The sequence below is a fragment of the Osmerus eperlanus genome, chromosome 19, assembly GCF_963692335.1.
Source record: "Osmerus eperlanus chromosome 19, fOsmEpe2.1, whole genome shotgun sequence".
Lineage (NCBI taxonomy): Eukaryota > Metazoa > Chordata > Actinopteri > Osmeriformes > Osmeridae > Osmerus > Osmerus eperlanus.
Window position 1 is genome coordinate 11,550,832 of NC_085036.1, and position 21,251 is coordinate 11,572,082.

Consider the following 21,251-nt stretch of genomic DNA (forward strand, 5'->3'; position numbering starts at 1 on the left):
AGAGTAGGTCATTTACATAACGATTAGTGATGTAATTGTTTAGAAAAGACGGTCAAAGTGGGAGGCATAACTCAAACCTAGAACACGGTTAGGGTGCTTATTTAGGTATCAGTACGGTTTGAACATTTGTGATACATTATTTCCATTTCTTATCTGAACTCGATGTTTATAACCCAGCCAAGCCTATGTACACACCCATCATCTAGCCTTTGAAACGCAAATAGGTAGGGGAGTGCAATCACCAAGCTGTAGCACATGATCAATTGTTACACAGAGAGCAATTGCTCATGAAGATAGACTCATCGTGGGACATACACTTAAAAGGTAAAGTGCCAAATCATGTAAACTGTTTTAGTTGGGTCTTATTTGCTCAATTGACTACTGAAGAAAATACACAAAAGTTAGTTTTTTGTTTTTGCCTGTGTTTAAAAAAGACAGCATTTTTCACACAATCTCTTAAAAGCCTTTTTCAAAGGATGAACAGTGTGTATTTTTTCCTTTTACAGTACACAGATCTTAAAACCAAACCTGTTGTAGTAACAGTGGTTTGCCACAATGTTGCTAGCTGTAAAGTGGGTACGAGTGATATTGGTTTTCCCTAAGCCGCCCGTCATTACTCTCTTGTTTTACCATGGGGTGAATACTGAATAGGTGTACCAATGAAGATGGGAAAATGTGTCATGTCAATTGTAAACAATCAAACAGAGTGCACAGTGTCACCTGTATCTCAAGAGACGTTTCTGACATAGTATGCTGCAGCTTATGAAAAATTAAGGTTCTTTAAATACATAAAACTGTTTTACATTTCTCTTAATAGAGTGCTATTGCTGACTCATTCAACATAATGGACAAACAGCCCCCTGGTTATCACATGGGTTTGGCCCCAGTAGGGGTTCCTCCTGGCCTAGAGTACCTCACACAGGTACTATAAGCCACAAAGTGTGAATAATTGTAACTGAGAATTATTCACGTATCACAGATATACATCCATGTTAGATTTCAAAAAGATTTATTTCGATCTTTAAGGTGGATCAAATCTTGGTGCATCAGAAGATTGAACTGCTAGAGGGTAAGAATGAATAATCATGATGTCGTAACGTTACAGAGACAGATCACACAGAGGCGTTTAGATTTATTCTACTGTCCAGATGCACGTGGTTTCTCACAGTTTCTTTTGCTTTCTAGCTCTCACTTCTTTTGAGACCAACAATCAATATGAAATCAAGAACAGCCTGGGACAAATGATCTATACCGCTAAGGAAGACAATGACTGTTGCACCCGTAACTGCTGTGGCACTCTTCGCAGATTTCAAATGAAAATCAAAGACCTTCATGATCAGGAAGTGATCCACATAGTGAGACCATTTCGCTGTGCCTCATGCTGCTTTCCTTGTTGTCTACAAGAGGTATTACAACTTCATATACAAAAAAATGCCCACTGCCAACAGTGCAACAGGCTTAGCGTAATGCAAGTATACTGTAAAATCCCAAACCTGCTTGTTATGTCCTGAAGATGTAACTTTCCATGTGTGCTTCACATGACTTATTTCTTACTTATTAAATGTCAATTCAGATGGAGGTGCAGTCCCCTCCTGGTACAACTGTGGGCTACGTGGTTCAGGAGTGGCATCCTTTTATTCCCAAGTTTTCTATCCAAGGAGCATCCAAAGAGACCCTACTCAAGATTGAAGGTCCATTCTGTGCCTGCAAATGTTGTCAAGATGTTGTCTTTAAGGTATGATATTGCATTTCTTAGTCTCCTGTGTACTGTATGTATGTGTGTGTATTTGTGTGTGGGTGTATTGTATATGTATGGGTAGGTGAATGTATGGATGAATGGTAGCCCTGATTATTCCACTGTTTCTGGAAAGGTGATGGGGAAAGATGGAGACAATGTCATTGGACAAATCACTAAGCAGTGGAGTGGGATGGTGAAAGAGATGTTCACAGACACAGATAACTTTGGCATCCAATTCCCTATGGATCTGGACGTAAAGATAAAGGCTGTACTGTTGGGGGCTTGCTTCCTTATTGTGAGTATTATATCCAGTACTGAATAACTTAATGGTTTCTGTCTGAGCAACATTCGACATTGTTTAAGTTTTTATTAATGATCATTTGGTCTTTCAACAGGATTTCATGTTCTTTGAGAACGTTGGTGACTCTGGTCAGCGCTGCACCGTATTTGGTTGAGCAAGTGAAAATGGCAAACATAAAAGTAATGACTAAACTTGAATGTTCATTATTTTAACAGTCCACAATATACTATATATATATATATGTGTGTATAATTGCACTGGCTGTGTTGGTAAGCTTGTATTAATTAATCACATGAAATAAACATGAATCTTAATTTTTTTTTTAATGGGTTGTCATTAATGTTGATGTTCACAATGTCACAAAGCCCACATTAGGTTTCTGTGTTTCATAGTCGCCAATATGAAGAATCTTACTGAAAAAATATAATTCAGCTTCCTCCTTCCAAGGGTTCAATGTAGCGGCTATTAGGTGTTATCAATGAAGAACAACTTCAAAATGTCTAAAAGCAACATAAACAAAGTAATTATACTTCCTCTTAAACAAGCCCAGAATTATAACATCCCTAAACGAGCATCGGGTTATTCGAGTTGGAATATTTGAAATATATACAGTATGCATAATAATAAATCGATATATTAGGTAGCTATGAATATGTAAATGTATGATACGATAGATACAACCTAGAGTTGAGTGAGGGCGGAAACGTTGGTTCAGTGACGTGTTGGAGAGCCAATGAAATTATACAATGGGCGGAGTCAACATTGAATGATAGTCGTCTTCTGCAATCAAAACTGTGCTTTTGAAACCACGTTGAGGTATATAAAACATTTCCGCGGCGCACTCGCCCTTTGTGATAATGTCGGCTGATTATGAAGAGAGGTAAAGTCCCCCTTCCGATTGTTTCTCATTCATGGCTAATCACTGACCACATAGCTAGCTAATCGTTCCGAAATGTACCCTTTCTATTGCCCCCAGTTTCTGTTTATCACTTGCGATGGCATCTAGCTAACCCAGCCGAGCTTCGGTTGCGATGGTAGCAAAATGCGTCTTCTCCCATCAGGCTAACGCTTTGTGTGCATTCACGTTACCGTTTTTTGTCCATTCCAGTGCCGGTGATATGCTGGGGCCTAGTTCCTACCTGCTTGTAATTTGCAACGTCGTTATGATTAACGTCAGCTAGCTAGCTAGCCATGTATCTAGATACTAACGGCACTAGCTAGTTAGACTTCTTAACGTATACTAACGATTTAGCGAAGCTTTAGCGCCGTAGTACAGTAGCACATATGCTTATTTTCTACATTCTAGCGACCTGGGCCGATCATGCTAACTGCACTTGAGTATCGTCGAGATTTGCTTGCTTGCTAACGTTAGTTCCCTACCCAAGAAACGTCACCTTGCTTATATGGACGAATGTGTTCATTTGATACTGTAGCTGGACTCTTTTGAACGAGACTATTTAACTCTACATCCAGTTTTACGTTACCTCTACCTACTGATGTCGAGTGTTTGTGCCTCAACCAAGCGTCTGCGCTAACTAGCCATCATGGAAATGCGGACAGCCCAATGAACGTACTGTATTCTGGCCCAGAGGCAAATGGTTGAAAAGGCAGACATCGTTGTAGGCACAAGGCAGATGACTAGCTAATGACGTTATTTCATTCGTATGCCAGTAAAGGGTCGTCATTTCTCCTGGCGTGCTGCAACATCACCACGAATATTGAGCAAAACCGTTGTAGCTTGGTTCTACTGTTCCAGTTCCATGTTTTTGCGCAATGGTTATTAATTTGCAGCTAGCTCACCGTGGAAATAGTTTACTACCTCTGTTCCAGCTATTTGATTTAATGACATGTAGTGACGTCCCTCCAGATCCAGAGACAATGGCCCGGAGGGGATGGAGCCCGATGGAATCATTGAGGTGAGTTCATCAGTCACCAGTTGTTGCTATTCAGTCAGTGCACTTGATACAACACAATACTTTGAACTTGACCTGGAATTGTGCCACTTTACAATGGTATTGGCGAAAGCGCCCTGATGCCTGTTCCTGGGAAGTTCTGTTTTTGGTTGCTGATCAACATGTTTCAACAGAGCAACTGGAATGAGATCGTGGACAGCTTTGATGAGATGAGCCTGCGTGAGACTCTTCTCAGAGGGATTTATGCCTATGGTTTTGAGAAGCCCTCTGCCATTCAGCAGAGGGCCATCCTCCCTTGCATCAAGGGTGGGTAGAAAGCCTCACTTTCAAGCTACCTCTTAAATACTAAACTCTATTTGGAATTTCCTAGCTATGTACTCTTGGATACCATTTTTAACATCCTTCCCTCCCCTCGTTCTTTCTAGGTTATGATGTCATTGCACAGGCTCAGTCCGGTACAGGGAAGACCGCTACGTTTGCCATCTCCATCCTGCAGCAGATTGATGTTGAGGCGAAGTCGACTCAGGCCCTGGTCCTCGCCCCCACCCGGGAGCTGGCTCAGCAAGTAGGTCGTTCTAAACACGACGATGATGATGATATATCATATTTATAGTGCGCCCTCCCTTGTTGGGGCGACATCAGGGTGCTGAACACGTGTTCACCAATCGCCGCCTCGCCGCTCGCCCCACAGATCCAGAAGGTGATCCTGGCCCTGGGTGACTACATGGGCGCCTCCTGCCATGCCTGTATCGGCGGCACCAACGTCCGCAACGAGGTGACCAAGCTCCAGGCCGAGGCCCCTCATATAGTGGTGGGCACCCCTGGCCGTGTGTTTGACATGCTGAACCGCAAGTTCCTGGGTGAGTGACGCACCATATTTGCTCTTATTTTTGAGGTTAGATTACAGACAATCAAATATATATATATATATCAAATATACACGTATATCAAGTTTTGGCTATGCACTTCTGATCCTTGATTTTCTGCTGTGCTTTTAAATTTGCTTTGGATAAGTGTCGGCTAAATGAACAACATAAGCGTCATTAATTCAATAAAAAAATGTAACATAAATGTAACGTTTTACTTCAGCCTCCAAGAACATCAAGATGTTTGTCCTTGACGAGGCTGATGAGATGTTGAGCAGAGGTTTCAAGGATCAGATCTATGAGATCTTCCAGAAGCTCGACACCAGCACACAGGTGAGAAGGTGATGGAGGGACTGGGGTAGAAGGAATGGAAAGGAACTTATTTTGTAGGTCAGTCTGACAAACAAGCTGTTTCTGTTGGCAAAGGCAGTACAGCGTGTCGTTTTGAGTCATCTTAAACATTGATTATCCAGTTGGATACTGTAGTAGTCTACTCTTGTGTAAACATGCGCTGACAGTGCACTTGTAGGATGTTAGTAGTATACAGATGCTAAATCATTTACTTTTAACATTACATTTCAGCAGAGTATTCCCTTGAGTGTATATGGTTTTAGTGAGCTTATCATTTTACCCCTGTCCTTGATCTGTGCTGTGTAATTGTAAACCAATTGTATCCATTTCGGTGCAGTCTTCCTGGTTGGAAGTTTGTGTCCTCATGCGAGAGCTGCTTGCTGACTGTGCTTCTCCCGGGCACTGTGACACCAGGTGGTGCTCCTGTCGGCCACCATGCCCCAGGATGTGCTGGAGGTCACCAAGAAGTTCATGCGTGACCCCATCCGCATCCTGGTGAAGAAGGAGGAGCTGACCCTGGAGGGAATCCGGCAGTTCTACATCAACGTTGAGAAGGAGGTAGTACCTGAGATGTTTACAACGAGAGTTGTCCGACGTTGGGTGGGACTGAATGGAAGGGCTGGAATCCAGCACCACTGGTTTAACCCTTGTGTTATCTTCGGGTCATTGTGACCCCCCCCAAGTGTTGCGACAACTTTACCTCATACAAAAATAAAGTGAAGCATTTTCTTTTAACCGTCGGGCTGTCTCACACCCCCCACAGTGCGAAGGTTAAAAGAAAATGCTTTTTATTTGTTTTTGTATTGGGTAAAGTTGTCGCAGCACAACGATGGGTCGTTGTGACCCGAAGGCAGCACAAGGGTTAAATGTACATGCTTGAGCGGTGTAGACTTGGATTTTTTTCGTGGTTGTTACACTTGGGAGTGCATCTTAAAATCAAAATCCCAGATGTCTCTTGCTTCTTTGAAACGAGGAAGGGGTTTTAATTGTTTGGCCAGAAACCAACAGCTGTTTTCTCTGACTGGGCACAGTCCCCTTTCACAGCTTTTTAGCAGAAAGAAGATCCAGCTCCAACATGATTTCTGTGTGTGCATGCAAGTGAGTCATCTCACCTTGGTGTCATGTTCTGTCACCAGGAGTGGAAGCTGGACACCCTGTGTGACCTGTATGAGACCCTGACCATCACTCAGGCTGTTATCTTCATCAACACCCGTAGAAAGGTGGACTGGCTGACCGAGAAGATGCAATCCAGGGACTTCACCGTCTCTGCCTTGGTGAGAGCCCCTGTCTAGTGGGAGGGGAAGAGCCTGGGCCCCAGTTTAGTACTCTGGGGTTCAGCGGGAGGTCAGGGGGTCCTAAGGGCAACTATTTGTTAGAATTACAGCACGTTCTTATCCTTGTGTGTTCGTGTGCCTGTCCTTCAGCACGGTGACATGGACCAGAAGGAAAGGGACCTGATCATGAGGGAGTTCCGTTCAGGGTCCAGTCGGGTCCTCATCACCACAGATCTGCTGGTGAGTGCAGATGCAGCATCATATCCTGATTCGCTCATCTGGTCAGGATTCAATCTGCTGTTGAGTGGAGATGGATCACTGTAGCCTGATTCACTTGTCAGGTTGGATATGACTCTTGATTCACTGATGCGACATTTGAAACCACTTTCATGGGTTAAGTCTGGTTCAAATCTGATTCCTGGTCTTGTAATCTCAGTCTGAACAATCAGATTCCAATTATGTGCCCAGTTCATTTGCATGGGCATGTCGGTTTAAGACAGAAATATGTTATAACCCTTGTGTTATCTTCGGGTCATTCTGACCCATCAGTCATTGTGACCCACCGTCGTATTGCGACAACTTTACCGCATACAAAAACAGTGAAGCATTTACTTTTAACCATTGGGCTGTCTCAGACCCCCCCACATAGCGAAAGTTAAAAGAAAATTATTTTTATTTGTTTTTGTATTGGGTAAAATTGTCACAATACGACGGTGGTTTGTTGTGAACCTTTGGGTCATGTGACCCGAAGGCAGCACAAGGGATAATATTATATATCATATTTTGGATATTATTACAGTTAACCATGTTAGTAGAATTGCAAAACATGTCTTACTTGGTGTTTTCCCACCTCTCCTTCAGGCCCGAGGAATAGATGTCCAACAAGTGTCTTTGGTGATCAACTATGACCTCCCCACCAACCGTGAGAACTACATCCACAGGTTAGAGCCTCATCTGAATCCTGAAGTCCCCTCCCTCACCACACAACGCATTCATTTGAACCAGCCACCTCAATCTGCAGTCAAACCGCTGAGCTATACCTGTCGACTTAAACTTACTGCAGTTGGATGGCGTCTTCGGGAACCCTCAATCTCATTGTTTTGTCGTCCGTAGGATTGGCAGAGGAGGCCGTTTTGGCAGGAAGGGTGTGGCCATCAACATGGTAACCGAGGACGACAAGAGAACTCTCCGTGATATCGAGACCTTCTACAACACCACGGTGGAGGAGATGCCCCTGAACGTGGCCGACCTCATCTAAAGAGCGCCCTCTGAGGTCTTCTAAAGAGCCCTCTGAGGTCTTCTAAAGAGCCCTCTGAGGTCTTCTAAAGAGCCCTCTGAGGTCTTCTAAAGAGCCCTCTGAGGTCTTCTAAAGAGCCCTCTGAGGTCTTCTAAAGAGCCCTCTGAGGTCTTCTAAAGAGCCCTCTGAGGTCTTATATACCCCCCCACCCTACCCCCGTCGTAGCCCTCTATCTTCATTCTAGACAAACTCCTTCAACCACTCCATGTATCCCAATTTTGCACTCTTAAATGGGGCAGGGGAACCCCTCGTTTCCCTCCTCTTCCATGCCCTGTGCTGTCCCTCAGGCCTCATCCGTATTGATAGGGCTCCAGGAAAGGGAACCATCCCTCAAGTCCTCCCCTTTCCCACCTTGCTTAATAAACAGAAAAAAGAATGTCATGTAGGTTTACTCAAGGACAAACAAATTCTTTTCTCCAGCCGTGTTCTTTAAAAAAACCCAGGATTTTGAGTCCTCACAGTGACTGCTATGTTACTGTAGCTGCTTCTGCCCCTGAACCATCTCATACAGTATGATACACGTGCTGCAGGAATGTTTTTAAGGTTGACGTGGTGTTCTCGTCTTCATTCAAGTGGTCGTACAGTATTAAAACTAATGTGAACTATGTGAAAGAAATCCTAGATTCAAATTTCGAGGTCATCATTCTGTACTCGATATTCACACCTGTAGGGAGACTGACACACAGCAGTGGGTATTGGGAGTTTTGCTTTGGGTGCAAAGATATTCGATTGGACTCTCCAACAGCTCCATTCTTATCATTCTGGTCAAATAATTTTATTTATTTTCCACCCTTTTTATTGACATCTTGGTTTCATTTTACAACTTGAGGGAGGGGGGATGACTTCAATAAAGTTACCAAATAAATCATGCATTTGTGTCTTTCTGATCTTGTGAACTTGTCTGCCTCACAACTTCTTGGTTCCTACTGATCAGGAGTCAGCTGTCTGTGTTGGGATGTGTATCATTTGATGTGCCATTTCTAATTAATTTCACAAGGTTAAAAGGGTTTGTCTACATTTGGTTCGGTTTAGAATGGAATCTAACGGGACGGTTGGAGTGCCACGCCCCAAGTGGCCTCGTCTGATGTCAATATTAAGAGTTGAGATCATAGATGGATTCTAATGAGGAATGTAGATAAACAATCTTTGAAGAGACACACAAGACGGTTAAATATAATTGTGGCTCATGAAAATGGAAAAGGCTGTTGTATTTCTGTGGACTATTAACATCTATGGTTGGTCGTGACTTCACCACAAGATGGAGTCATTTCCACCCTAGTTTGACTGGATTAACAGCAGTACTTCTTGCTTCCACATCAGCACTCATGATACAGAAAGTGTTCTTGTACAGATAGGCCTACTTTGAACTTAAATCGTTATCAAGTCATAGGGAATATTTGTTTGGAAATCACTTTTTAAACCTGTTCCAGTCCAGTCTTTGTTTCAAGTCCTACCATTGCCACTTCAGGAAGAGATGGAGTATAAATACAATTTTACATGCTCTTTTATTTTTTCAAGGGACTAAATCTTTTTTTATGCAGTAATGTGTTTTTCTTCAACTTTGACATCACTAAGTAATAGAAGAGTAAAGTAAAGCAAACAGCTCAGATTCTAGAATATATTCTCATATTTTTATATAATGGACAAAATCCATATAGACCTGAGGAGAGCTCTCTATGCTCTGCAAGTCTTGTGCAGTCTTTCTCCATCCCTTTGCTGGGTGGAAATCCACTAGTCAGTAATCACCCAACTTACCCTCCAACACATTAACTGAATACAGTTCACCGTCGCCCTGCATGCTGTCGTGCTTGCCGGTTTTAATTGCTTTCCCCGGGCCTGTGAACTCACACCAACCTAAGCTCAGCTATATGTTGTCCCCGTCAGTGTAGGTGGCCGTTTCTGCAGTTTTTTTTTTGCACCCTCCACCGCGGGCCGTCCAACTGCCTCCTCCAACCCCCCGCCGGCGTGGCGATTGTTGCCAGGGCAATAGTGAGTGCAGGGGGCTGGTGGAGGACTGCCTGGGTTGCTCTGCCCTGTGATGGATAGCCAGGCCCCATTTACATGAGAAGAGCAGGGGAACGGGCATGAATAGAGGGACTTTCAATCTGCTTGTCTCCGAGGACTTTCTCCACAACCAACCCCCCCCCCCCCCCCCATCTTTTCTTTGTGCGACCCTCCTCCGTTTCTTCACCGCGCCTTTTCTTCTCTTGAACCCCCTCACTTCATTTTCTTTTGCCCCATTGCCTCGGATCTGTCTTGCCCAGTTCTTATGTTTATAATGCTGCCTCTTTCAAACCCACTCACTCTGTGGGGTTGTATTTGCCTACTTTAAGTTTGATTTGATTGTCACCCCAACACCAGTAGACATAAATATGTTTCCTCTCTGTTCTCTCCTCATCTTCACAATAAGGACATGGCTGACACAATGGAACAGGCGCACTCCATACGTACACAAAACTGAACTAAACTAGGTGTATTATTCCAGCCTGGGCACATTCATTAGGTCTGATATTTAGTCTGTGACAGACATCTTAGCCTTAAGTCTTCTAGAAGACATGGGGGTTATTGTACTGAACAGCAGATTTTCTGGCACTAAACCCCCCTAAAGGCACTGTGCAGAAGATTTGATGAACATTAACATACTTGTTCAAGCAGGGATGAACAAACCATTGGGTAGATTCAGCTGGTGGTTGGCTATGGGTGCACACTTAGTCACAATGGAGGTGTAAAGTGAGGACTATAGAAACTAACAGTGGTCTAGTTGGGGGATTATCTGTGCCCATCAGGTCCCCTCTGGAGCCTTGACACACAGGTACTCTGGATGGAGTAGCTAGAGTTGATACTATCAACAACAGTTTTTTTAAAGCCTGGTTTATCATGTAGAGTTGTTTTTCCTCATAATTCAGTATACAGCCAATTTATAACCATAACAATATTTTTTTTTACTTCACTTAAGAAATCCAAGACTCCAAAACAAGTCTTGATTTAGTCAATAACAGATCTACAGCTGAGAAAATAAGGTTTATAAATTGGGACTTAAAAGTTGTGTTGAGGCAGGTTCCCCTCCCTCTGTCAGCCCTCCTCCATTCACTCAAGTGCATTCCAAATTCACCGCACCCCTTCCTTAGTGATGTAAATGAGCAAGGTGGAGGAGAGGAGTTAGGGCCAAGCAGGGAGAACAAGCTCTGTTTCCTCACTATCCTGAGCAGCACACTGGAAGACACTTCTCGTTCTACTGCAGATCACTAAACAGCTTCATAATGAGTTTGTTTTGAGATTTTCACATTTAAATTCTTAAAAACAGGCTTCTTTTTTCCCTTTACAGCTTAACTTCGTTATTTTCCGTGAGCTTTGAAGGGCAAAACCTTTTGACAGTGTAAAGGAATACTGTCTGAAAAAGCCTGCCGCTCCGAATTGCGCGAGTGCGGAACTGCGTTTACTTTTCAGTTTAATTTCTAGTGATATTGACAACATGTACAACATGCTGGAGCACCAAATGAAATCGTCCGTCCAGACGCACCAGCCAGGACCTGGGATGATCCCTGGCAACGGGCCAGGTGTGGGCGGTGCACACACAGGTAGCAAGACCACAGCCTGCCAGCCTGGCTCCGACCCCATGGACAAGGTCAAACGGCCCATGAACGCCTTCATGGTCTGGTCTCGAGGCCAGCGGAGAAAAATGGCTCAGGAGAATCCCAAAATGCACAACTCTGAGATCAGCAAGCGCCTGGGCGCCGACTGGAAGCAGCTGACGGACGCGGAGAAGAGACCCTTCATCGACGAGGCCAAGAGGCTGCGAGCCCAGCACATGAAGGAGTACCCCGACTACAAGTACAAGCCCCGCCGCAAGACCAAGCCCATGCTGAAGAAGGACAACCTGGTCAACAACTACATGAGTCCTGGCATGCTGAGCGCCCCCACAGCTCAGGGGCCCGGGTCCAACCAACGGATGGACAGCTACGGCTGGGGCCCGGCGGGGGGGTACACCGGGATGCAAAACGAAGCGCTCAGCTACACCCAGCAGCTGCACCGCTACGACCTGTCAGCACTGCCGTACCCCTCGGGCATGGCCTCAGCTCAGGCCTACATGAACGGAGCCAACTCATACAGGTGAGACTGGAGTTACGTTACCTCTTAGGAGCCGGTGGGAACACACATACCGGGTGGCATTCTGGCCGTGATTCACTGCAGGCTCCTCAGCCAGGGTGGAGCCTAGAATAGTTTCAAATGTTCCACATTCAACAGTTGTTGTAGATGAGTAAATAAGAAGAGAAGTTATTTGAGGCTAGTGCCGTTCACGCTCTCGGTTTATGTCACGCGTATCTTTCTGAACCCAGGGTGGCGACGCTTGTCTTTGTCAACAGCTCAGGAAGGCCCTGCTAAACTGAAACATGTTGTTGTAACTTCTCCACCAGCACACAAACCACTGAAACCGTTATCCACTACATTGTCAAACATAAACACAAGATAAACAGATCTTGTCAGGGTTTATTTTTATTTTTAGGCATGACTATTAATACTCCTCACTATTATAATCTGTAAAGCAGTAAGTTTTATAGGTCAATCATGGTGTATAATGCTGAATGCCCTTTCTTCCCTCCTCTCCCTCCCCTCCCCCTCCTCTCCTCCCCCACCCTCCTCCAGCCCCATGTCCTACAGCAGCAGTCCCCAGCAGCCCAGCCCGGTGATGAAGCCAGACAGCATGGCCCACTCCCCTACAGGCAGCCATCCCCACGCCCACCAGAGGGGCCTGCAGGGGGACCTGAGGGACATGATCAGCATGTACATGCCACCCGGAGAGTCCACAGACCCTAACGGTCAGAGAGGCTACTCAAACATCCCCCAGCATTACCTCGGAGGCTCGGTACCTCTAACTCACATCTGAGAGGCCGGACTCGGACCTTGGAGGTTTTAGGAAACTTTCATGCTAATTTTCAGTCTTTAGCACTGGCCTGGGATTGGCTGTGAGCCGTCTGGCAGGGTTTCACCAAGAGGCCGAAGAGAGAGAAAACGACGACCCATCACCAAATGAAGGATGGGATGGTGAATGTTTTCATGACGAATAAACCTATTTTTATGTTTCGCTCAGTGTCGGAGGATATCCTCTTGACTGATAAAGGGCAAAAGGACAAATTAACGCCAAGCAGAGAATCCACAAAGAGGCCCTGTTTGGGTAAACATTTCTAACAGCCTGGGCTCACTGGAGACTGGTCCAACCTGCCATGTCTGAACTGTCAGAGACATTGACAATCCCAAGTGTTGCACTCAAATGTCTTTGCAAAAAAATAGTAAATTGCCCCAAAATGGGTCTATACTTGGTGTAATTTATATTAAACAACAGCTGAATACAGTTCTGTTTCCAAATGATAATGAACTTTTGTTTGTTTGGTGATTTTATACATGTTTAGCTTTAGTTCAATACTTTGTCAAATATAGCCCAGGCTATTGTAAAATAAAACAAATGTCTTTTTTTTCCAAACCCCCTTACACTAAGGGCATTGCTGTATGAAGTAACATGATGTCACTGGTGTAATAAATACATAAAATTATTTCATTTGAATTACTTTACTGCCACACCACTTGCCGATTTGGTCTGTATTCAAAACCATCCAGGCCTTAGTACTATTAAAAAAGCGATGGAGAAAATGAACCAGCTGAAATAATATCTACTACAACACCCAAGTGTTTAAGGGAAATCTGTTATATAAGCCTTGTTCAAAATAAATAGTCCGATATTACTAAAATAGTGGAGTTTTAAGCTATTAGTGTTTCTCCAACAACTCACAGACTCCTGGGTGACAGTAAACAGTAATGCCAGCATCCTAAACTAAGGAGAACTACTGAGCACTGCTTCATACTGGAGCATTTCCACAAGCTGGGGGTATACAGAGTACAGCCAGAGGAAACATGAACAAGGTACTTTAAATATCTCACTTTCCACTTCTCCCCGGTCTTTTTCCTCTCTGCCCGCTGATACAATAGACAAGTGGCTGTCCAGACCATAATTACCCGTTTCGGAAAACTCATTGTTGGATGTCTTTGAGCATGCAGGTGCACACAGTAAAACTCTGGTTCTCAGCGTTTCTGACGGACGCCTTTTGTCCTCCTCTCTCTGGATATCCCATGGGGCAGAAAATTAGCATTGCATTGAGGGCCTCGTCTTTCTTATCCTATAGTCCGAGCTTAACCCTTTCACTGCTCCCCGCCATTCTCATGCTAATGCGAAGGCCTTGCCAGCACTGCCTGGTTTGTCCCGGGAATGTGGCAGAGCAACCAATGATGTGAGTGCATCTATATACAGACACTAGGGTTGTTATAAACCTTTAACCAGTAGCACAACATGACAATAACGACAATAAAAAAATACATTTGTAAATAAAAAGTCAGCAACACTAGAAAGAAATTGTTATATAGTAAAAGGGTATTTTAAAAATAAAGAAGTTTATGCATTACACATTTTTTTAGGTTATTGACAGGTTTTCTACATAGTGTCGGAGAGGAAATTAAATTAACAGCCAAGCAAGTCCTACAACTTCTACTGACATGGTGGGGACAACATGAGGTCTGTTGTGGCAGTTTGATGCGAGAAGGCGGGCAGCCCAGACTGGAAGCTACGCCTCACTGCCATGTGACAAGAGGGGGCTGGATGGGCAGCATATTTGATCCCAGCTGTAAACAGTCACCCATGACTGGGGCAGTTTTCTGTCACGGTTGACAAGATGGAAGCCGTTTGACTGCGTGTGTGGCACTGGGGAGGTGTGATGAGGAGATAGAGGGATGTGTTTTGTCTGGAACAATCTCTACTACTACTGCTGCCAACTAAAGCTTATCCCATGTAGATAGTGGGATCTTGGATTGGAGCCATAGCTTTAGTCCAAGTTATCCAGACCTTAGACTGGTTAACTTGGGAAGCATCACAACATTACTGAGTGAATGGTGTGTGTGTGTGTGTGTAACTTGGCATGACTTGTCGATACAGTTCCAACCCTACATTATAGAAGTCAACAACATGCACAACACAAACTTTTTAACACACAACACACTCTACACAGCAGCATTACTCTGCTCCTGAGCGAATGATGTGTATGTGTGGACTGCCTGCCCCCTTTTACAGCTCTTTGTCTCCTCATACAACACAGGCCCTACAAAATCTAGGTCAAGAAGACAACTACACGCACACACACAACTCTGAAAGACACATTTGGGTCTCATTCAGACTCTTGTTGACCAATTCCGTTTGTAAACTGGCTCAGTTTATTTGGCTATGTTGTTTTATACAGTTAAATCTTGAGTTCTGAAGACTTCAGACAATACAAAAGAACATTCCTCACAGAAAACATCCCTTCAAATTGGGAGATTGACTCAAGTCACAAACAGTAAAACTTGTCTTTAGATGAGTTATTCAGGTTCCCCAGATTGCCTTCCACACAGACAGAGATGAAGAGATATATGGTAGGGGTGTGTATGGGTGGATAAGGCTCTACATTTGCCTGGGCTACATGTATGGTATCTGTCATAACTTGACCTCCAATAATAACGACCGCACTGACAACATATAACAACACATGCATACAAAAGAATGACTTAAAGTACCAGGTTTCATTTCTCATCTGAGTGCTGGTGTTGGCTGAGGTCTACTCCTCCTTCTCCTTCACACTGAAGGTCCGGTACCTGTAATACCAGATCTGAGCCAGCAGGAGGCAGCAGAGGCAGGAAGCCAGAGCATGACTCAGAGTAGAGAGAGACTGGCCTGTCTCCTAAAGCCCAGAGCAACAGGGAAAGACAACAGAAGAACAGGGGGGTTACACATTCGTACTTTTGTTGTTGTTAAAATGTTCCGTATGTGCAGGTTAAACATGATAACGATTACTTTTTATCTTGTTGTGTGTATGTGTTTGCGTGTTTGTCTGTTTTGGATCAAAGCTTCTGCTAAATGACTAAATTGTATAGAAAACTGTAAGTGAGTGGGTTTAAGTGTTCAGGCACCATACCTGCAGGGAGGTGAAAATGAGAGAGAGGGAGCCAGTGAACCCCAGACACACAGCCAGACCAGACAGCTGACCTGTGGTCCCACTGCAGTAGTTAGTCCACACCTGAACTGCCTGGACACACAAGCCACCACACAGCAACAGTCAGACCCACTCAGTATCCGATTGCACTATGTTGACCATTCACGCTGCTCATTATTCTTATTTTTATATATATTTTATTTTATATTTAAATTGTTGTATTCTTAGATTGCTTAGAAATAGTTCAACTTTTGTACTTTTACTTAATTTAAGATCTGTATATGTTTAGTGTTTTGCACCTCCCTGCCACAGTAAATTCCGTGTTTGTATAACATACATGGCGAATAAACCGAATTCTGATTCTGATTCATTTACATTTAGTCATTGAAGCAGACCCTCTTATCCAGAGCGACTTACAGTAAGTACAGGGACATTCCCCCCCCCCCCGAGGCAAGTAGGGTGAAGTGCCTTGCCCAAGGACACAACGTCATTTGGCACGAACTGGCAACCTTCAGATTACTAGCCCGATTCCCTAACCGCTCAGCCACCTGACTCTCATTCAACCACACGAGCCGAGTCACTTCAGGGAGTGGTACGCCATCGCCGTTTTAAAGAGACTCAGGTGTCAAAAGGTACCTTGCTTGCAACCACAGCTCCTATGACGGAGGACTGCATCCCAGAGAGGATGGATGGAGGGGTCAGTGAGGATGCCAGCAGGAGCACCGCCCCACAGTAGGCCACCACCACCAACAGGCCTACCACACACACAAGCAACACAACACAGCTGACAGCTCACACCAACTTCAATATCTCTGAACAACTTTGGATCCTTGAATCCTCACTTTCACTGATCTTATGTTGTACTTTCTACATGTACTATTAGTGCATCGCTTCGGATAAGATGTAGCGTCTGGTATATGCTAGAACCGTAAACGGAATGAAGGAGTTGGTTTGGGTAGTTTACGCATGTCCTAAGCTCGCACCTTTGGCCGTGTCCCCACGGTAGCGCAGGAGCAGGAAGACCAGAGAAAGGGTCTGGAGAAGGGTGAACACTCTCTCACTCCAGGCGCTGAAGAAACATGGAGAGCACACAAGCAAAAAAGGCATACATTAACATTTTATAGTATGAATATGTTATATTACATATATTAGATGTTAGCCTTGTGATATCTGTTTCCCTGCCCGTGAGGTGTTCATGTTTCAGGCTGCATAGTTTGTACCTGACGGGGAAGTTGTTAGCCATGCAGTAAACCACAGGCTCCGTTAAAACATACAGCTGGAGAAGAAGCGAGGTGAGGCTGAGGCCCTCCGCATTCCCGGCCTTCCACACTGTCCACACCTGCGGTATCTGTGCTGAAGGGGTATGGGGGATCACAGACAGGCGGGGCTTGAACAAGAAAGCCAACCAGAAAGAGCAGAACCTGAAAGTGTTTGTTTTTTTCACCTAGCACGACGCCAAGCAGAATCCATACTCCTGCAAACTTGCTCAATACGATCTTCAGACACGGAACTGGTTTACAAAACACATAATATTCCAAAACACGAAGAAAACAAATTGTAAAGGGTCATGGAAAGTTTTATATCCGTATTTGGCAAACAAAACGATGTATTTCGCAAAACAAAATGTAGCCAGAGTCGTAACCTAGGAAAGGTTTAGAACCTCCAACACTTCTGTAAAGACATTAGCGAATAAGTGGAATTAATGTTAATGTTAGTCGTGATGGTATATAATGCATTGCTCACCGTGCATAAAGTTTATGTCGACAAAAAACCTGTCATAGCATTTCTCTGGCATTAAGTAAGTTAATAAAAACTGTTTGGTAGGTGAAAGAGTTTCAACGCCCGACGTGGCCATCTTTCGAACTGTGCGTTCAGGAATGTTGACCCACCAATTTTGTGGAAACACATTCTCCAGATCCTGTTGTCAGGAAAATGACTCACGTGAGTATAATCATTCTCATACGGAATCGATATCTCTCTGCACTCAACATAAAATATTTGTTTTCTTGGATTCAACAGACGATGTCAAACTCACCTGCATTCACTGAGATATTTTAAGTCTAGTGAATGTATGTATATGATGCTGACAGTTTTAAAGTACATATTTACCTGCAACCTCTCACTGTATCCTAGAAATCTTAAAGGTTTGTGTTGTTATTTTGTGGGGTTATGGGTAGCCTTTCTATATGCTCTCTATACTTTTTTTTGTTCTCTGGTTCTTTTAGGAAGAAGATAATAACTTATCCTATGTTTTTTTATTGTGGTATAGCAGCTCTGTTAAAATGACTGATTAAACACATGACACAGATAAGGTCTTTAAATGCAAGGTGATTTATTGCTAAACTCAAATCAGGAACTTATTAGTTAATAAATAGTCCGTTTATAAATATTAGTTAATAAATAATCAGTTTATCTGGAACTAAGCATTTCCTGCGAGACATTCAAAATGGTACACTTTATAAATAAAATTCCAATCCTGAGGCCCATGAAGGTTGGTGCCCAGTCTCTCATCAATGTTTTACAGCCGGGACTGTGTCATTAGGGTTATCTATGTTTTAACGCCCTGTCTGTTTGTTTTATCAATGTTTGTACTGTTTATGTGGATGAGTCAGAGCCCCTTTTACAACTGGGCTTCTGGTCCAGAGTTCAAGATCACAGCCGAGTACAATGTAAATAACCATGGGTTCACCCACATGCACTGGAGCCTTAAGTATACAGAGCATATTTCACCAAAATAAGTGTTTTTGTGGAAGAATAAAGAGAGAACTGCAGTATCTCTATCTTTCCTTCCATTGCTGTAACACCCAAATTTCCTTTCCTGGCGATAAATAAAGTGCTGTCTCATCAAAACAAAGCACCTAGATCTTCATAGAACTGATTGCGTTGTGTTCAGGGGGGTTCCTTGGTTGCTTTGTACATGCATGTTGACTGGTGTTTGTTCAAAATAATTCACACAGAAACCACAGGGATGGTACAACAGACAAGTGTTTTTTTCTCCGTTTGTAATCACCTCACGACAGGTTGTTAACCAAGATAACACATGGACGTCCTCCTCTCTCTTTATGTGTGTTATCATAGCTGGCTACTATGACAACACCAAGTGTGTTTGCCACTGACTGTCACTGACCGGAAAGAACAGATCCAAATATGGGTCTTGCTCCACTCCCAGCACCTCACACCACTCAGGCTTAACCTGCCTTCCCTCTTAGTATTTAGGGCGTGAACACACACACAAGAAGAAAACTGTGACCGTACTGTCATTAGTCCTTCCTAGGAATCTAATCTAGTGTACCACATCAGAAGCTTCGTCTGATCAGTCTACCTTTGTGTGGAACAACCTCTGGACCCCGTAGACCTTTCCAGACAGGAAGAGACAGCATGTGCACGGGAAAGTGCTCCAAATTCATCGGGGTGACCCTGTACCCCCTAGCTCTCATCTCCATCATCTGTAACATCATCCTGTTCTTCCCAGGCTGGGAGGTGAACTATGCCAGAGATGGATACATAACCGAGGAGGTGAAGTACATGGGGGGGCTCATCGGAGGGGGCGTCATGGTAAGTCAAAAAGCTCGACCACTGAGCTATACCCATCCCCTAGGTGCTGTCTGAATGATGAAGATAGAAACGTGTTGTTTATAATGATGATAATAATGACGACATATATATATATATAAAGCAGCCTACTGCTGCATATGAAACACCCAACTAATGTATTTGTAAAAACAATTATATGCTGTCAAATATTGTAGTTAATCTGTATGTCATGTGGTGCCTACCTGTTCACCCATCACCAGGTACTGGTCCCAGCTATTCACATCCATTTAACTGGGAAAGAAGGTTGCTGTGCCAATCGCTGTGGGGTGAGTCTTCTTTTACGTGGAAGAAAGGAGTGTGTCTGTTTACAGTGCAGAAAGAAAGAAAAGATAGAGAGAATGAGCGAGTACGGGTATATCTTCTCATGTCTGAGACGGTCATCTTTGTGTCCTTTATCTTAGTAGCTTTAGACAGATCTAGCCAAGATGGCATGCTCCATACTTTAACCAAAACCCAAATAACTGATTTTACCATTTGCATGTTCAGCAAACACTGTGATCCAAAGGGACATACAAATAATGCATTTAGAAAGTACAGAAGGCAAACATGGATCAGAAGTGCATAACAAGTCTAACGTTCTACCAGTATTTTGAGGGTCAGCGAACACTGTGTATTTACAAGGCACTGTGCAAAGTGACCATATCTCAGCTACTTGGCACGGTGCGGGGAAACACACATGGACAGAGAACCCGGTCATAGATTTCCTGGTCTGACGAATGCCTTGCTGGTGATTCATTTGTTTGCACTGCTATTGTCTTCCATTCCGAAGCCTCAATGTTCACACACCCTTGTGGGGCCTTGCTGTGTGTGTACAGATGTTTCTGTCCATTGCCTTTGCTGCTGTTGGCGTTGCTGGAGCTCTTTACAGCTTCTGTGTGGCTATGGTAGGCCTCATTAACGGGCCCTACTGTAAAGTACTGCTAGTTTGGACCACACCCTTCAAAGACTTGTGAGTTGATTTCCTAAAGTGGTCTCTGTATTTACCAAACACATCCCAGCTACCAGGCATGGTACATCAAAAACAATATCTCTCCTACGGTGCAACAATACCATCTCAACTACAGTATTACATAGCACAGTGCAACAAAAACAACATCAGAGAGATGATCTGCAAACCCCTCTGATTTCTCCCTGCGCCAGAAATGACAGTTACCTGAACGACAAAAACATGTGGTCCTTGTGCACGGAACCCAAGAACGTGGTGGAGTTTAACGTGGGTCTGTTCTCCACGCTGCTGGTCGCCAGTGGGCTACAGCTGGTGCTGTGTGCCTTCCAGATGATCAACGGCCTGTTCGGCTGCCTGTGTGGAACCTGCAAGTCCAAGGAGGTAACACTGCTACTCCTCATACTACTACTAATAATGCATTTTATTTATTGAATGTTTTCGAAATGCCCCATTTGCACGTTGCTTTGAATAAAAGCGCCTGCCGAATGAATAAAATATAAAGACATTATTAATGCACCCTTCATTGTGGGTTAGAGTACAGGATAGGTAGCCTACTATATTTACATTTGATCCATTTAGCAGACGCTTTATTCAAAGCGAGTATCCAAAGTGTATCAGACCTGTTAAACCTCCACTCATTCCTCCTGGTATCAGAGGGACATGCATTGTTAATGATAACTGTTCTTGTTCCTGCAGACTTACTAAACTAGCATGCACTGGCCTCATAGCTCATCCACACTCCAGCCTACAGCCATGATGATGCCAATGATGAGCTGACTGGCGCCCTCTGGTGGTTGAAGTGTTTCTCCCCACCTGTACATGACAAACATCTATCAACCATTAACCAATCACAGTTCTTGATTATACAGCAGCTGTTTCCTATACTTTTTTATAAAGCTCCAATTTTACTTTTATATTTCATAAAATTGTATTCCAGATGTGTTATTGGATTGTTATTGCCA

The 21,251-nt window shown here is 43.9% G+C and overlaps 5 protein-coding genes across 5 annotated transcripts; 4 read left to right on the forward strand and 1 right to left on the reverse strand.

The window, feature by feature from the left end:
- The first annotated feature begins 273 nt into the window (after positions 1 to 273).
- plscr3a (phospholipid scramblase 3a) lies at positions 274 to 2,305 on the forward strand. The gene is made up of 7 exons (XM_062485459.1): positions 274 to 324; positions 818 to 922; positions 1,027 to 1,069; positions 1,186 to 1,406; positions 1,574 to 1,735; positions 1,872 to 2,033; positions 2,134 to 2,305. The coding sequence occupies exons 2-7, from the start codon at positions 845 to 847 to the stop codon at positions 2,191 to 2,193; spliced, it is 726 nt and encodes a 241-aa protein (XP_062341443.1). The 5' UTR covers positions 274 to 324; positions 818 to 844; the 3' UTR covers positions 2,194 to 2,305.
- Positions 2,306 to 2,809: 504 nt separating this feature from the next.
- eif4a1b (eukaryotic translation initiation factor 4A1B) lies at positions 2,810 to 8,610 on the forward strand. Its single transcript, XM_062484923.1, has 11 exons — positions 2,810 to 2,919; positions 3,907 to 3,955; positions 4,126 to 4,258; positions 4,378 to 4,517; positions 4,644 to 4,812; positions 5,042 to 5,151; positions 5,584 to 5,727; positions 6,306 to 6,443; positions 6,594 to 6,683; positions 7,305 to 7,384; positions 7,557 to 8,610. The coding sequence occupies exons 1-11, from the start codon at positions 2,897 to 2,899 to the stop codon at positions 7,699 to 7,701; spliced, it is 1,221 nt and encodes a 406-aa protein (XP_062340907.1). The 5' UTR covers positions 2,810 to 2,896; the 3' UTR covers positions 7,702 to 8,610.
- A 2,306-nt stretch (positions 8,611 to 10,916) lies between these two features.
- On the forward strand, positions 10,917 to 13,289 carry LOC134039211 (transcription factor Sox-19a-like). The gene is made up of 2 exons (XM_062484924.1): positions 10,917 to 11,850; positions 12,385 to 13,289. The coding sequence occupies exons 1-2, from the start codon at positions 11,213 to 11,215 to the stop codon at positions 12,623 to 12,625; spliced, it is 879 nt and encodes a 292-aa protein (XP_062340908.1). The 5' UTR covers positions 10,917 to 11,212; the 3' UTR covers positions 12,626 to 13,289.
- An 802-nt stretch (positions 13,290 to 14,091) lies between these two features.
- LOC134039906 (mannose-P-dolichol utilization defect 1 protein-like) lies at positions 14,092 to 17,654 on the reverse strand. The gene is made up of 8 exons (XM_062486064.1): positions 17,493 to 17,654; positions 17,194 to 17,259; positions 16,970 to 17,102; positions 16,733 to 16,818; positions 16,386 to 16,504; positions 15,732 to 15,842; positions 14,667 to 15,497; positions 14,092 to 14,635 (listed from the first exon to the last, which is right to left on the reverse strand). The coding sequence occupies exons 1-7, from the start codon at positions 17,602 to 17,604 to the stop codon at positions 15,375 to 15,377; spliced, it is 750 nt and encodes a 249-aa protein (XP_062342048.1). The 5' UTR covers positions 17,605 to 17,654; the 3' UTR covers positions 14,092 to 14,635; positions 14,667 to 15,374.
- Positions 17,655 to 18,987: 1,333 nt separating this feature from the next.
- On the forward strand, positions 18,988 to 21,227 carry tm4sf21a (transmembrane 4 L six family member 21a). The gene is made up of 5 exons (XM_062484936.1): positions 18,988 to 19,304; positions 19,544 to 19,609; positions 20,159 to 20,292; positions 20,484 to 20,670; positions 20,986 to 21,227. Exons 1-5 carry the CDS (start codon positions 19,128 to 19,130, stop codon positions 20,992 to 20,994), a joined length of 573 nt encoding a protein of 190 aa, XP_062340920.1. The 5' UTR covers positions 18,988 to 19,127; the 3' UTR covers positions 20,995 to 21,227.
- The last annotated feature ends 24 nt before the right edge of the window (positions 21,228 to 21,251 follow it).